The sequence below is a fragment of the Lepus europaeus genome, chromosome 12 (assembly GCF_033115175.1).
Source record: "Lepus europaeus isolate LE1 chromosome 12, mLepTim1.pri, whole genome shotgun sequence".
Classification (NCBI taxonomy): domain Eukaryota; kingdom Metazoa; phylum Chordata; class Mammalia; order Lagomorpha; family Leporidae; genus Lepus; species Lepus europaeus.
In genome coordinates this window covers 98521522-98536623 of record NC_084838.1, presented here as the reverse complement: position 1 = coordinate 98536623, position 15102 = coordinate 98521522, and the positions used below count along the sequence as shown (strand labels likewise).

At 50.5% G+C, this 15102-nt stretch overlaps 1 protein-coding gene across 2 annotated transcripts in view; it reads left to right on the top strand.

Annotated features, from left to right (window-relative positions):
- The window catches only part of SYK (spleen associated tyrosine kinase), a 38394-nt gene extending 23525 nt beyond the window's left edge, over positions 1-14869 (top strand). For both annotated transcript variants that reach the window (XM_062207120.1, XM_062207119.1), the window contains 6 exons: positions 1030-1207; positions 6032-6241; positions 8379-8568; positions 10348-10488; positions 10702-10814; positions 14731-14869. In XM_062207120.1, the coding sequence (XP_062063104.1) occupies positions 1030-1207; positions 6032-6241; positions 8379-8568; positions 10348-10488; positions 10702-10814; positions 14731-14803 (905 nt within the window). In that variant the 3' untranslated portion in view covers positions 14804-14869. The remainder of the gene's footprint in view (positions 1-1029; positions 1208-6031; positions 6242-8378; positions 8569-10347; positions 10489-10701; positions 10815-14730) is intronic.
- The last annotated feature ends 233 nt before the right edge of the window (positions 14870-15102 follow it).

Genomic DNA, 15102 nt, shown 5'->3' with positions numbered 1-15102 from the left:
CACAATCAATGGGTCGTGTTGAACACCTCCAGGCTGCTGCTGCAGAATTCCTTGTACCTCCTGCTTACCCTAAAGTTTCTACCTGCAGGAGGTCATGTTCTTGGTAAGAGGCTTGTATGCCCGGGTCAGTGTCTGCAAAAGGTGCAGCAATGGGTGAAGTTTCTAGAATTCTCCACGTGCTTAGGGAAATCCATGAGAGGATACAGTTTGGGAAAATAACACGCCCAGGAGCAACTCCACACCCCCTCCCTGACTGGTTCTCAGAAATGAGATCTTGGGTCTGTAGGAGGCCCAATTTTTAATTCATTAGCTGGATCTATTGATTGCTATTTATTGACTTAAAAGAATGCCGGTTCTTTAATTAGTTCTGTCCTGTAGGCCAGAAAACTGGGCAAGGCTCAGCTGGGCGGTTGTTGTTCAGGGTCTGTTACCACCAGCTGGTGGCAGGAGCTGGGCCAGCAGGGGTGGAGGTGAGCCCAGGGTAAGCGGCGACTGGCTGGCCTCTTCTGTCTGCACCGAGTCTCAGGCCCTCTGTGATTGGTCTCTGCAAGTGGGCCTGCGGGAGCTTCCCCACCACTGGTGGGTGTCTGAAGGCTTCCAGAGGGAGGTGGCCACAAAGAAACAAAAGCCCGTGGCGCTGCAGGGCACGGGGTGGTAGTGCTGCTTGTCACACGGCCTGTCCTAGCCGCCCCTGGGAAGCCGCATGTTCACTTCTGCTGACACACTTACGAAAGCCACTGTGGCAAGGGGGCGGGTGGGGAGGTGGCTAACGCCAGCTGCACATCTCAGTGGCACGAGCATCAGAGAATTCTCAGACCAGGTCTGAAGCTACCCCAGCCATTGGGCAGGGCCTCTCCACGGCTGGCTCTGGTGTGGATGACCCTTTGCTGATGCCCCCACCCCCGCCTTGAGTTCTCAGTACCCAGAGATGGTGTGTTGTGAGCACAGGTGGGTTAAGAGCTGTGCTCAGTCGAACTCAGGAATGATCCAGCCCTGGGGTGGGGGGTGTGCTTCTTGACTGTGCTGCAGGTCCCCAGAGGGAAGCCATGCCCATGGACACAGAAGTGTACGAGAGCCCGTATGCTGACCCCGAGGAGATCAGACCCAAAGAGGTCTACTTGGACCGGAAGCTGCTGACCCTGGAAGACAAAGAACTGGGCTCCGGCAACTTTGGGACCGTGAAGAAGGGCTACTACCAAATGAAGAAGTAAGTCTCCCAGCTCCCGCCCCCACTGCTGGCCTCGTCCAAGCTCCGTTCTGGGAGCCTCCAAGGAGACAGCTCTTCTGTGCAGTCAATCCCAAACACAGAACTCAGCACAGCAGGCCCGTGGCCTTTCCACGAACGTGGCCACATTTGTTCATTTCTGGGATGATTATAATGGGAGCATCATTAGGGAAATGAACTGTGGTGTTTCTATTTTGGTTTCAATGTAGCACTTAGGCATTACAGAGAATTAGGAAATAGAAATAAGCAGAAGTGTAAATAATGTGAAAACACCGTATTTGTGGCACCCAAACACCACTGCTAACTAACTTTAGTGTTTGGTTTTCTTATCTTTCTAGGCACACACATGCAGATATGCACTATTTAACTGAAATGAAATAACTCATTGATAACAAAGCAATGTTTTCACTTACTTCCTTTGATTTTTAATTGTCTTTTTTTTTTCTCACCCAGTACATTTTGGATTCCGAATATCATTGGAATAATTATGTATTTGCTTTATCTTATCATTTCAAATATCAGTACATATGACACAGCTAAAAGTGCTAATTTCCTAAACTACTTGTGTATTTCATTTGGTACTCAAAAGGGAACCCACTTGGAATTTTCAGTGGCAGTATTGACTTCTGAAGTCCCTTGAGACAAAGCCGTTCTTCCAACTCGTCTTGGCAGGAATGTGTTTGGGTTTGTTCCATGTCGTTTTCAATCTAAGAGGTTTTTGTGAAAGATTTTTTTGTAAGTGGAATACTCACACAGTTCGAGATTCAAAAGCATTGACAAAATTAGTCCTAAAGCCTATTGCTCCAGGCTGTGTCTTTCACACACACACACACACACACACGTACACCACGTCTTCACACACGCTCTAGATTGGCCATGGTGCTTGTTCTACGTGCATCACTTTGTACAAGGAAAGCAAACTTCCCAGGATTAAGACATAAATTTTCTCATTTGTGAAAGCTTGTGATATTTGCATTATTTGCTTAAATATGTGAATGAAGGGAGGTGTGACTATGGATAAGTAATTTCAGTATGAGGGTTTGGGGACAGCGCAGGCGTCTGGATCAGTTTGGGGCAGAATGATGTCTTTCCTGCACTGAACCTTTGCACGCACCAGCGTAGGCCACCCCCACTTTGACGTGGGCCCTCGGCTTCTCTCTGCTTCTTTCACGGAGCCGCTCCGTGCACAGCGTAGACGTCTTAGCAACCCTTAGAGTCATTCTTGGGTATTTGGCACTTTTGATCTTAGCACATGTGGTTTCCTCTTTTACTTCCTGATCCCTGACACTGGCTGGGTGTAGAAATATGGCTAATTTTATCACTTAGGGCAGAGGTCAACAGGGTCCAGCCTGTAGGCCGTAGAAGGCCCAGGGATCATGTGCTTTGGCTTTGTCATGGCAGCCGCAGGCAGGACGCCACGTTCAATAAATCTGTAGCAGGTTAGTTTTTAAGTTGATGATTGTCTGACTCATGAATGATGTTATAAATACCCAAACGGCAGGGAAAAGGTCTCCACTCCTGACAGGTGAGCTTGACAACCCAGCAGTGTCGCTAAATGTACTTGTTCCTCTCTTGTTATTTCTAGTAGATTGCTAAGGCATGCTGTGATCCAAAATGCATCACCTGTGAATGATGGAAGATTTTTTTTTCCATCCTGTTCGATCCTTACACTTACTTGTGGTTTTCCTTGCCTTGCCATACTAGCTGGGAACCGAGACAACAGCAGCGGGGAGAGAGCTGTCAGTATTTCACCGTTAGTTAGATATGGTGTTAGTTATCTTTGCCGGACTAAAGAAGTTTCCTTCCGTCTTGCTTTTCTGAAAAACTTTAGCATCTCCTCCATGGAGCTGACCATAAGCTTCCTCTCCTTTGTAGTGTCTCCATGGTGAATGACAGGGGTTGATTGCTAAACCGACTCCCATCCGGCATTCCTGGAATAAGCCCTCCTTGTTCACAATGCATTACATCCTTCTCCTAAGTCCTGAATTTACTGTTATCTCTAGAATTTCTGCATCTGAGTTCATGCGGCACATCCGTCCACTGTTCTCTTAGGATTTCTTTATGTGGCAGGGCATCAGAGCGATGCTGGCCCTATCGAATGAGTTGGGAAATTTCCTTCCTCGGCCATATTTCCAGGAGTTTTGTGAATGAGATTTCTCCCTTAAGTCTGTGTAAGAATCAAGAGATCTTTTTTTCTTCTCCATGTTGCCCCCATTTCACACCAGATGCCAGATTGGCTCCCAGTGGAGGAGAGGCCGCTGAGACATGAAAACTAAAACAATAAGGGGTCTGGACTGTTACTTCCATGGTCTCAGGAGTGGGCCTGGGAGGCTGCAGGGGTGCTGCGGGTGTGTTCCCTTAGCAACATCACTGAAGTTGTGTGTCAGACCTCCTCTGCTCTGCTCTTAGTTTTCCTGTTAGCTTGGATAGTGCTATTTTCAGTCTCCAGCTGGAGAATTCCACAAAAGCAGTGAACATTCTTTCCATGTCGGTAAGAATTGTCGTGCAGAGAGATGCAGTTTTGCAAGCCGTGCATTGTTAAGTTCCCTTCTACACCTCACTCCCTGAGAGTGTTCCCAACAGTGAACATGACCCATGTGGTGTCTTTATGTGAGGAGGAAGAATAATCTGTTTTTTGCAAACTTTTTGTGCCGTAGCGGATTAAGCCGCTATTTGGGATGCCAACATCCCATGCTGGAGTGTTGGTTTGAATCCTGGTTCCTTTGCTTCCAATCCAGCTCCAAGCTAATTTATCCTGGGTGGATGGGGGGCAGCAGATGATAGTTCAAGTGCCTGGACCCCTGAAACCCATATAGAAGACCTAGATGAAGCTCCAGGCTCCAGGCTCCTGGCTTCAGCTGGACCCAGCCCTGGCTGCTGCAGGCATTTGGGGAGTGAATCAGATGGAAAAGGCTCACTCTGTCTTTCTCTCTCTTTCTCCTGCTTCTACTCTGCCTTTCAGATAGATGAAAGTAAATTCTAAAATAAACGTTAAAAAAATTAAAGGTCAATTTAATAAAGACTTTGCAAAATCATTGAGACTTGCTTAAAATTAACAAAGTGTTTCTTAAATGAGTTTTCACAATATGCTTATAGATGCCACACCCAGAAATTCATTTTCAACTTACATTAAAGAAATTTTATATTCAGGCTCACACACATAATCTGAGATAGTCAGTAAAGAGACGTTACAGAAATCATGTATGTCCTGGTTGGTAAGGCTTATTCGAAAGCTATTATTGCAGCATATTAAATATGCTATACTTTGCGGTTTTGCTTGTTTGGGGCATTCTTCAGCACTTTCTCCCACTTTTATTGTTCATTTTTATCTATTATTTTGTTTGAGAGGCAGGGAGATATATATATATATATATATATATAGAGAGAGAGAGAGAGAGAGAGAGAGAGAGAGAAAGAGAGCGAGATACAGAGAGATAGAGAGAGAGATTAGATAGATAAATAGATAGATAGACAGATCGATCGATCCATCGATCGATCTTCCACCTGCTGGTTCACACCCCAAAGCCTGCAATAGCCACGTCTCAGACAGAGTGAAGCCAGGAGCTTGGAATTCACTCAGTGTCCCACACAGGTGGAAGACACCAAAGTACTGAGCCATCACCTGTTGCTTCCCTGTGTTAGCAGAAGCTGGAATCAGGATTTGAAGAACCCAGGCACTTGTGATTAGAGATTAAATTATTTTAATGGCATGCTAATCTCCTTGCGTATGAGCTGGAGAATGTGGTTGGAAGCCAAGCTAATTGTTACCCATTGTTTCGTTCCTGTTCTGTGGCCCACATTTCCCTAACTCTCTCTGCTGGGAGTGATGCCTCACAAAAGATCATTACAGGGTGAGCATCCCGAATCAGAAAACCTGAAACAGGAAACGCTCCAGGATCTGGACGGTTTTGAGCACAGACACGATGCCACAAGTGAAAAATTCCACTCCTGGCCTCGTGTGACAGGGCGCGGTCGAAATGCAGGTGCACTCAAAATGAAAAGACACTTCAGAAAATCCATTGGAAAATGCAATTAAAAGATAAGTTTATTCTGGCACAAACATTTTGAAATCATTGCATAGCTTTTTCATATTGCACATTTTCCATGATCTTTGTGAAGACCCTTTGTATGCATGGATTTCGGTTTTTTCTTTTTCTTTTTTCTTTTTTTGCACCATAGTCCACTTATCTTGTAATATCACTTCCTACACACTTTTTGAAGAACACTTGTACATGTATAATTCAGTGTAGGCTGTATGTATACAGTATCTGTGCAACATGCATGAATTTTGTGTGTAGACTCAGGTCCCAATACCATGATAGCTCATTATGTGTGCAAAAATATCCTGAAATGGGAGAACACTTGTGGTCCCAAGGCTTTTAGGGAAAAAGGTCTCAACCGGTAGGTAGAAGTGAGCCAGTCTGGCAAGTTGTTTTTTTTTTTAAAGATTTACTTGTTTATTTGAAAGTCAGAGTTACACAGAGAGAGGAAAGACAAAGAGAGAGAGACAGAGGTCTTCCATCCACTGGTTCACTCCCCAGTTGGCTGCAATGGCCGGAGCTGCTCCAATCTGAAGCCAGGAGCCAAGAGCTTCTTCCATGTCTCCCACATGGGTGCAGGGGCCCAAGGACTTGGCTATCTTCTACTGCTTTCCCAGGCCACAGCAGAGAGCTGGATCAGAAGTGGAGCAGCCAGGACTCATACAGGCGCCCACTTGGGATGCCGGTGCCTCAGGCCAGGGCGTTAACCCGCTGCACCACAGCACCGGCCCCTGGCAAGCTTTGTATGTTGCGATTTCTCTTGCAGGGTGGTGAAGACAGTGGCTGTGAAAATACTGAAGAACGAGGCCAACGACCCAGCCCTGAAAGACGAGCTGCTGTCGGAAGCCAACGTCATGCAGCAGCTGGACAACCCCTACATCGTGCGCATGATCGGGATCTGCGAAGCCGAGTCGTGGATGCTGGTGATGGAGATGGCGGAGCTCGGGCCTCTCAATAAGTACTTGCAACAGAACAGGTATCACTGGGTTCCCCGGAAGGCACAGAAGCTGTGCTGTGATGGCCGGGGGCGGGGGGGGGCCCACCTTCCCACTTGTGTGCCAACGGGACTTCCACGGCACGCCTGCCCAGGCTGGTCCTCGCTCAGGGAAGGGGAGACGCGAGAGGAGTCTCTGGACGCAGCTCTTTTCACTCTTGGTGCTCGGGGAAAAGCTCTAATGCAGCAGTTGAATCCTCATTCTCCTCCTTTACTCTGTCCCAGTGAGGGGACTTCATAAAGTCCTCCAGCGGGAAGGCACTTGGGCACAGGCTAAGACGTCCCACAGCAGAGTATTGGGGCCTCCTGCCCGCAGCTTGTGGCTAACGTACACCTGTGAGGCAGCAGGTGGTGGTATCTAAAGTAGCTAAGTTCCTGCCACCGACATGGGAGACCTTTAGCTGGGTGCAGCCCTGGCCACTATGGATATTTGGGGGAATGGGCAAGCCAATGGGGCACTCGCTTGCTCCCTCTCTCTCTCTGTCTCTCTCTCTCTCTCTCTCTCTCTCTCTCTCTTCAAATGACTGAATTTTAAAAACTAAAATGATATTTGAAAGCATGTATGGGGCCAGCATTGTGGTGCAGCGGCTTGAGGCTCTGCTTGCAATCTCATATCGAAGCGCTGATTCCAGTCCCAGCTTCTCATTTCTAATCCGGCTCCCTGCTAATGGCCTGGGAAAGCAATAGAAGATGGTCCAGGTGCTGGGGCCCCTGCCACTCTAGAAGGAAACTTAGTTGGAGCTCCAGGCTTCTGGCTTTGGCATGGCCCAACCCAGGCCCTTGCAACTGTTTGGGGAATGAACCAGTGGATGAAAGAACTCTCTCTCTCTCTCTCTGTATGTCTGTGTGTGTGTGTGTGCCTGTCTGTCTCTGTCACTCTGCCTTTCAAATAAACAAATATTTTTTTAAAAGTTTCTTGGAAATATGCATTATGAGAAAACTATTTGTGAATTTCAAATTTTGTTGTATCAAAATAAACCTATCTTTTAATTCAATTTTTCCATCAATTTTTTTGAAGGTCTGCCTACTGATTCCATGAAAGAATCAGCCTCAAGGAAAATAAAAATCCCTCCTCCCTAGGCAGAACACACTTTTTTCCCCCAAAGATTTGTCTATTTATTTGAAAGGCAGAGAGAGACAGAGAGAAATCTTCCATCTGTTGGCTCACTCCCCAAATGCTGACGTCAACAGGCCAAAGCTGCTAGCAAGTGGTGGCTTAACTTGCCGCACCACAATGCTGGCACTAAAATACATTTTTTTTTCAAGAAACATTTTCTCAGGGGTAATTGTTATGTTTCATACAGGTTAAGTATCCACTAGCCAAAATACTTGGTACCAGATATGTTTATGAATTTGGATTTTTTTTTTTTTTGGATTTGGGAATATTTGCATATACATAATGAAATATCTTGAGGCTGGGACACAGTCTAAACGTGAACTTCATTTGCGTTTCATACACACTTCATACACATGGCCCAAAATTCATTGCCACAATACTGTTAATAATTCTGTGGCCGAAGCAGAGTTTCACGCTATCAAATTTCCCACTTAGAATGTGCTCAAAAATCTCAGCGTTTGAAACGTTTCAGATCTGGGATTTTTGGATTAGTGTTAGCCAGCTGTGTGGCTTGGCGGACCGCCAAGTCCCTGAGAGTGAGCCCTTCTGGGAGTATAAGGTACAGTGACTGATCCCGTCGCCAACACTTGGAGTAGGGCAGAGTCAGCCACCAGAGCCCAGCCTGCTCTCTGCACCAGAGACCTGCTGTACCTGGAGTGTCCCCTCGGTCTCTGTGACACGGAGAGCTGTTACTTCTCCCGAATGGGTACACAACAGAGACGGGTTGATGTGGTTACCTGCCCGGTATTGGAGCAACGGTTTCAACTGACGCTGGGCCGTCTGTGAGCCAGGTCTGACCGCTCCATTGCTTGTCATCCAAAACAGGCCATGGCAACCAAACCTTTCAAACAGCAGGCCAGTGTGCAGTCTTGCACTGCTGTACACTGACAAATTACCTGTTGCTGCTCACCAGTGTTGTTAGAAGAACAGCCCGGGGGGGGATTCATTGTCGTTCTGAAGTGGGCGCTTCCGCTGTGGCTAATGGCACCCTGTGACTTGCAGGCATGTCAAGGACAAGAACATCATAGAGCTGGTTCATCAGGTTTCCATGGGGATGAAATACTTGGAGGAGTGCAATTTTGTGCACAGAGATCTGGCTGCAAGGAATGTACTGCTGGTCACTCAACATTACGCCAAGATCAGCGACTTCGGACTTTCCAAAGCTCTGCGTGCTGACGAGAACTACTACAAGGTAGGGACAAGGCCGCCGATGCTCAGAGCGGCAGCTCGTGGAAACTCAAAGGCAAATGTGTGTTTCTTTATCTTCTCACGGCAAGCTTTCAAGAAGTAATTTCAGTAGGTTACTCAAAGTATATAAAGTATTTTTTTTTAAGCTTTGATTCTATTGTTTAAAAAATACGGGCATGCTGGGGGCGGTGTTGTGGCACAGTGGGTTAAACTGATGCCCGTGATGCTGGCATCCTGTTTGGGCACCAGGTCAAGTCCTGGCTGCTCCCCTTTCATTCTAGGTCCCTGCTGATGCACCTGGGAAAGCAGAGGAGGCTGGTTTAAGCGCTTGGACCCCTGCACTCACATGGGAGACCTGGAAGACGCTCCTGGCTCCTGGGTTCAGCCAGCCCAGTCTAGGCTGTTGGTACCATTTGGATTGTGAACCAGTGAATGGAAGATCTCTCTTTCTATATCTCCCTCTGTCTCTCTCTATTTATATAACTCTGCTTTTCATTGCAAGAGGTGACAACATTCAACAGTGTCCCCCTCCCCAAATCTCAAATCCTGAAGTGAGGCATTCTGTCATGCACGGTGTTGATCTCTTTATTACCACTGGCTTTAAAAAAATTAATTATTATATATTTCTCTGAGAGGCAGAGCCAGAGAGAGAGAGAGAAAGAGAGAGAGAGAGAGAGAGAGAGAGAGGTCTTCCATCCGCTGGTTCATTCCCCAAATGGCCGAAATGGTCAGAGCTGAGCAGATCTGAAGCCAGGAGCCAGGAGCTTCTTCCAGGTCTCCCACGTGGGTGCAGGGGCCCAAGGACTTGGGCCATCTTCTACTGCTTTCTCAGGCCATAGTAGAGAGCTGGATTGGAAGAGGAGCAGCCAAGACTAGAATCAACACCATATGGGATGCTGGCACCGCAGACGGAGGATTAACCCACTGTGTCACAGCACCGGCCCCTGCTGGCTTTATTAAATTAGGAAGTTAGGAAATTTAAGGCATTCTAAAATGATGTAAGTGCATAGTCTTATCCAAATAGTTAGCATTGGCTTGACAATACAGACACATTCACAGCAGTTAAATATCGCTGGGAACACCCAGGTCTTTCTTGGGCAACGTCCATGAAGTAGATTCTTAGGCTCGACTCTCTCTGCCACCCATGTACTCTGCAAAGTTGTATGTGGCCAAAGAGGAGAGAGCCAAAGACCAAAAGCTGCAAGCAGTGCCAGCAATCCTGCCCGAATCTTACAGGTATGTGTGAAAATCTTAAAAGGAGTGCTTAAAGATTTGTTTGAAATCTCTTTATTTGAGATGCAGAGAGACAGAGAGACAGACAGAGGCGCAGAGAGAGAGAGAGAGAGAGAGAGAGAGAGAGCACTCTCCCCTGCTACTTCACTCCCCAGATGCCCACAATGCCTGGGGCTAGGCCAGGCTGAAGCCAGGAGCTGGAACCCAGTCTGAGTCTCCCACATGGGTGGCAGGGACCCAAGGACTTGCACCGTTGTCTGCTGCCCCCCAGGGTGCCCGTTGCCCATTAGCAGGACGCTGGAGTCAAGAAATGGAGCCAGGAATCCAACCCAGTCACTCTGACGTGGGGCAGCGTACCCATCCTGTCGCGGGGTCAGGGTCCCCTTCCTCTCTGAGGCTGAATGACAGCCCCCTGGTCGCTGCCGTTTGCCCACCCTGCCGACGGTCACCCGCGTTGCCGCCACGCTCGGGCTGTCAGAGGCAACTGCTCTGCACACAGATGCACACAAGGTCATTGCTAACAGGATGTGTCCATGTGCTCACCTTCCAGGCGCAGACGCACGGGAAGTGGCCCGTGAAGTGGTACGCACCCGAGTGCATCAACTACTACAAGTTCTCTAGCAAGAGCGACGTGTGGAGCTTCGGCGTGCTCATGTGGGAGGCGTTTTCCTACGGGCAGAAGCCGTACCGGGTGGGTGAGCCCTTCTTGGTAACCGCCCTCCCCGCCAGGTCAGCCCAGACGACCTTCATAAAGACCCAGAAATCACCGATGCCGTGTAGTCTGGGTCTCCCCAGACTTTTACAGCCTGCGCGCCTGTGGGTCGGGCGGAGGGCGGGGCAGGCGGTCGCTTCTGTCTCGCTGGCCCTGTGTTCTGACAGCTCGCGTGTGTTTTGCATGCTGTAGGGCATGAAAGGTAGCGAAGTCACCGCCATGCTGGAGAAAGGAGAGCGGATGGGGTGCCCTCCAGGGTGCCCGAGAGAGATGTACGAGCTGATGAACCTGTGCTGGACGTACGAGTGAGTACCGACCCTGGCCACCATCCGGCCGCGCGCCCTGCAGAGGCGGGTGGCCTGGCTGGGCACCAGCAGGAAGCAGACGCCGGCCTATCCGTGAGTCAGGGGCGCGCCCCTTCTGCACGGGCGACAGGGGATGAGGGACGGACTCGGCGGGCAGGTGTCCTGCTTCCTGGAGCAGGCGCTGGATGGCAAGGTCCACAGTTACTCTAATCCCCGCATAAGCATGTGCGCGTAGATGACCTAGGAGCAGCGTTGGCTGTGACTCCGGTGCTGCCGCCCGTTCCTGGCATAGCAACTGTCGCAGGTACTCAGGAGGCGAACGTTCTGCTTCCCGGCTTCCCTGGTTGCCTGTCGTAGTGTGGCACGGCCGTGGATTTTGGCCAGCTCCGATGGGTTAGCTAGGATTGTGCTTCCTAGACGGTACTAAGTCCTGCAAACACTGTCATCATATCGCATTCATGGTGGGCCCGGGCTCTGCCCGTGCTTCCAGAGAACCCACGACATGATGCTCAGGTGAAGTTCAAGGCCAAGATGCATCACACCTGCAAACTAGGGAAGTGGCCACTGGCCCTTCCCGGGCTGGGCAGCCCCTGAGGGACTCGGGCAAGGGCCCCAAGCTGTTGTCTCCAGCCCTGTGGCCTGCAGTGTGCTGGCACAGCCCGCCTGGGGCCCAGAGGAGTGCTTATCCCAGCCAGGGACGTAACACTCGGCACAGTCAGGTGTGCGGTCCGGGACAGGAGGGGCCTCTGCAGGAGCAGCAGCAGCAGGTGAGGGGTCAGCTGGAGCTTCAGGGGCCATCTGAGGGTCTGCAACTCCCAGGTTCCCCCAGGCTCTTCAGCCTGGCGCAGCCCTGGCTGAAGCCAATAGCTTCTAACGGGTCTCCCACATGGGTGCAGGGGCCCAAGTTCTTGGGCCACCTTCTGCTGCTTTCCCAGGCCACAGCAGAGAGCTGGATTGGAAGAGGAGCAGCTGGGGCTCGAACCGGTGCCCACATGGGATGCTGGCACTGCAGGTGGCTGCTTTACCCACTGCGCCACAGCGCCGGCTCCCAATTCTTCGATCTTGACTCAATTCTCCACATGCCCAACTGGAATCCTTAGATCATGGCCATGGGAGGCCCCAGCTGCTTTTGAAATTGAAATTGAAGGTCTGGGCCCAGCAGTCAAGGAGGAGGTGAAGCTGTGGGGAGGTGGAAGACAGATGAGCCCTGGGGAGGAGCGCCGAGGGTCTCGCGCTGGCTGCCTCACCCACAGGCACGGGCACTGGGCCTGGGGCTGTGCGCGCCCATGCTGAGGCTGTCATTGTGCACAGCTCTGCCGAGCTGCTGGAGACAGGGACGGCTTCTGCCAGCTTTGCTCAGCACCGTGCCCTGTGCCTTCTGCTGCTGTGGAGACCCGGCCAGTCCTGAGGGTTCACTGGGACCTGGTGCAGAATGGATCTCCAGGTCTGGGTCAGGAGACACTCCCAGAGCCCTCTTTCTACCATTGCCCCTCATTTCCCTCCCCTGGGGCTAACCCACCTGGCCTCCCCGGGGCTGCTGGGCCCTTGGGAGTCAGTCCTGGGAAGAGCCTCAGGTGGACAGAGACAGTGACGGTGGCCCAGGCTCTGAGTTAGAAGTGACAGCTCCTTTCCACAGTTCAGCTTCTTCCCCACAGAAGTGTATTTCTGAAAGCTATAGTTTTCCTAGTGGGGACCTCCAGTGCAGGGCAGGCAGATGTTCAGATCTGTCTAACAAGAGTAGCTCAAGGGGCTGGCGTTGTGATGTGGTGCACAGGCCGCCACCTGCGATGCCAGCATCTCCTTTGGATGCCGGTTCGAGTCTCGGCTGCTCCACTTCTGATCCAGCTCCCTGCTAGTGGCCTAGGAAAAGCAGCGGAGGATGGCCCAAGTGCTTGGCCCCTGCCACCCATGTGGGAGACCTGGATGAAGTTCCTGGCTCCTGGCTTTGGCCTGGTCCAGCTCTGATCATTGCAGCCATAGGAATATATGGAAGCTCGCTCTCTCTTTCTCTCTCTCTCTCTCTCTGTCTCTGTCTCTCTCCCTCTCTGTGTAACTCTGAGTTTCAAATAAATAAATAAATCTTAAAACTAGTTCAGGGAGGTATAGTTGAGTGAAAAAATACTATGCCTTTCAAATAAGTAAATAAATCTATTTGAGAGGCAGAGTTACAGACAGAGAGAGGGAAACACAGAGAGAGATCTTCGATATTTTGATTCACTCCTCAGATGGCTGCAACAGCTGGAGCTGGGCCGGTCTGAAGACAGGAGCCAGGAACCTGGAGCTTCTTCCCAGTCTCCCACGTGGGTGCCTTGGGCCATCTTCTTCTGCTTTCTCAGGCCATAGCAGAGAGCTGGATTGGAAGAGGAGCAGCCAGGACTCAAACCAGCACACATATGGGATACCAGCACCGCAGGTGGAGGCTAAATGTACCACGCCACAACACCAACCCCTAATAAGTAAATGAACCTTTAAAACACACACAGAGCTCTAGAATTCAGAAGTCCCAAGGCCCTTGGGAAGGTGCTGGCATCTCCATCGCCTGGCCCTAACATCCATTCCAGGGTGTGGACCCCAACGTGGTGACCAGAGACATGGCCCCTACACTGAAGGTCTGTGTCCCCAGACGTGACCACAGCTGGCTGACCAAGCAGTCTTAGTAGGGCTTTGCTGGCCACTGAAATAGTTCGTTTCTTGCAAAATGATGCAAATAGTCCCAAGGTTTTAAGGAATTTAGTCAGGCCTTAGTTTCCATGGGTTTGAGAACCAAGAGTTCAGCCAACCGCAGATCAGAAACATTCAGAAAAATAGTTGATATGTGCTGAACATGTATAAACCTTGTTTCCATGTCCTTATTTCCCAAACCAATATAGCATTATGACTATTTATGTAGTAATTGCACCTGTTATTGTAAGATGATTAAAAGTACATGGGAGTGGGCAGGCATTTGGCACAGCCACAAAAAGTACCACCTGGGAGGCCTGCATTCCATCTCGGAGTGCCTGGGCTCCGCTCCCAATGCCAGCTTCCTGTCAGTGCACGTGCTGGGAGGCAGCAGGTGATGGCTCAAGTAGTTGGCCCCCTGAGACCCAGAGGGATTCCTGGCGCCTGCATTCAGACTGGCTGAGCTCTGGCTATTATGGGTATTTGAAGAGTGACCTGCAGGTGGGAAGGCTCTCTTTATACTAAATAAACAAATAAATGTATAGGATTGTGAAGGTTCTAGGCGAGTAGCACCCTGTTTTAGTTGAGGGACTTTAGCATCTTTGTATCCGTAGGGATCCTGGGGCCATGCCTGTGGTTCTCCGGGGATGAGTGGACTTGCTCCCAGCTGATCTGTGCCGTGACAGCAGAGACACCTCCTGAACATTGGTTTAGAGGCTGCAGAGGGTGACAAGCTTTTACCCAAAGCTTGCATACATCAGTATCTCACCTGTCAAGAGGAAGGGGTGCGCCCATGTTAAGATGTATGACAGACAGATCCGAGTCCTTCCCGGAGCACCGCGGGAGAGCTACTGTTATGTCCATGTTGTCTTCTAACAAGGAAGATTATGAGTCACACATTCAGTGCACCTGCAGCATGTTAACCATTGGAGTGTGTTCTGGAACACTCTGTTTTGCTAGAATCAAAGGAGATGGCTTCTGAACCCGGGAGTTCTAGTGCAAAACGCCCCCAACCTGCAGGTGAACCTGAATCCCCTGGAGATCGTGTTAGAATGCAAAGCCGGGTGGGCTGAGACCCTGTGTGTCTCGGAGTCCTCTGGTCTCTCCAGGGCTGGGATGCTGGGACCTCGCTGTGCGGTGCAGGCCTGAGAGGACGCCACCAGGGGGCAGTGCCGTGCGCGCTCGGTGCCCGCCGAGGCACTGTCAGCAGCAGAGAGCAAAGGCATTGACAATGCTCCATGGCTTCCCTTTGCAGGGTGGAGAAGAGGCCCGGGTTTGTAGCGGTGGAACTGCGGCTGCGCAATTACTACTACGACGTGGTGAACTAAGGGCTCCTCTGCCTGACCCGGGCTGCCCTGGATCGCACCAGAAAGCGAACTCAGCAGCTGACTCGGTTCCCGGCGCTTCTCTCCAGCTCTGCAGGATAGGAGAGCCAGCTCCGGCTGGAGCCACAGCCTGGCCTCCGGGACTCGTCCTCCGCAGAGCGGACAGACACACACAGCACGGTCCAGTGGCCTCGCTGGGGTCCCAGGACATTCTTTGCAGGATGTGCTTCGGAATTCCTTTTATGTCCTTCCAATAGTCCTGGGGTCCTGGCTGCAGTGGGTGCCCCCAGGGCAAGGGTGCG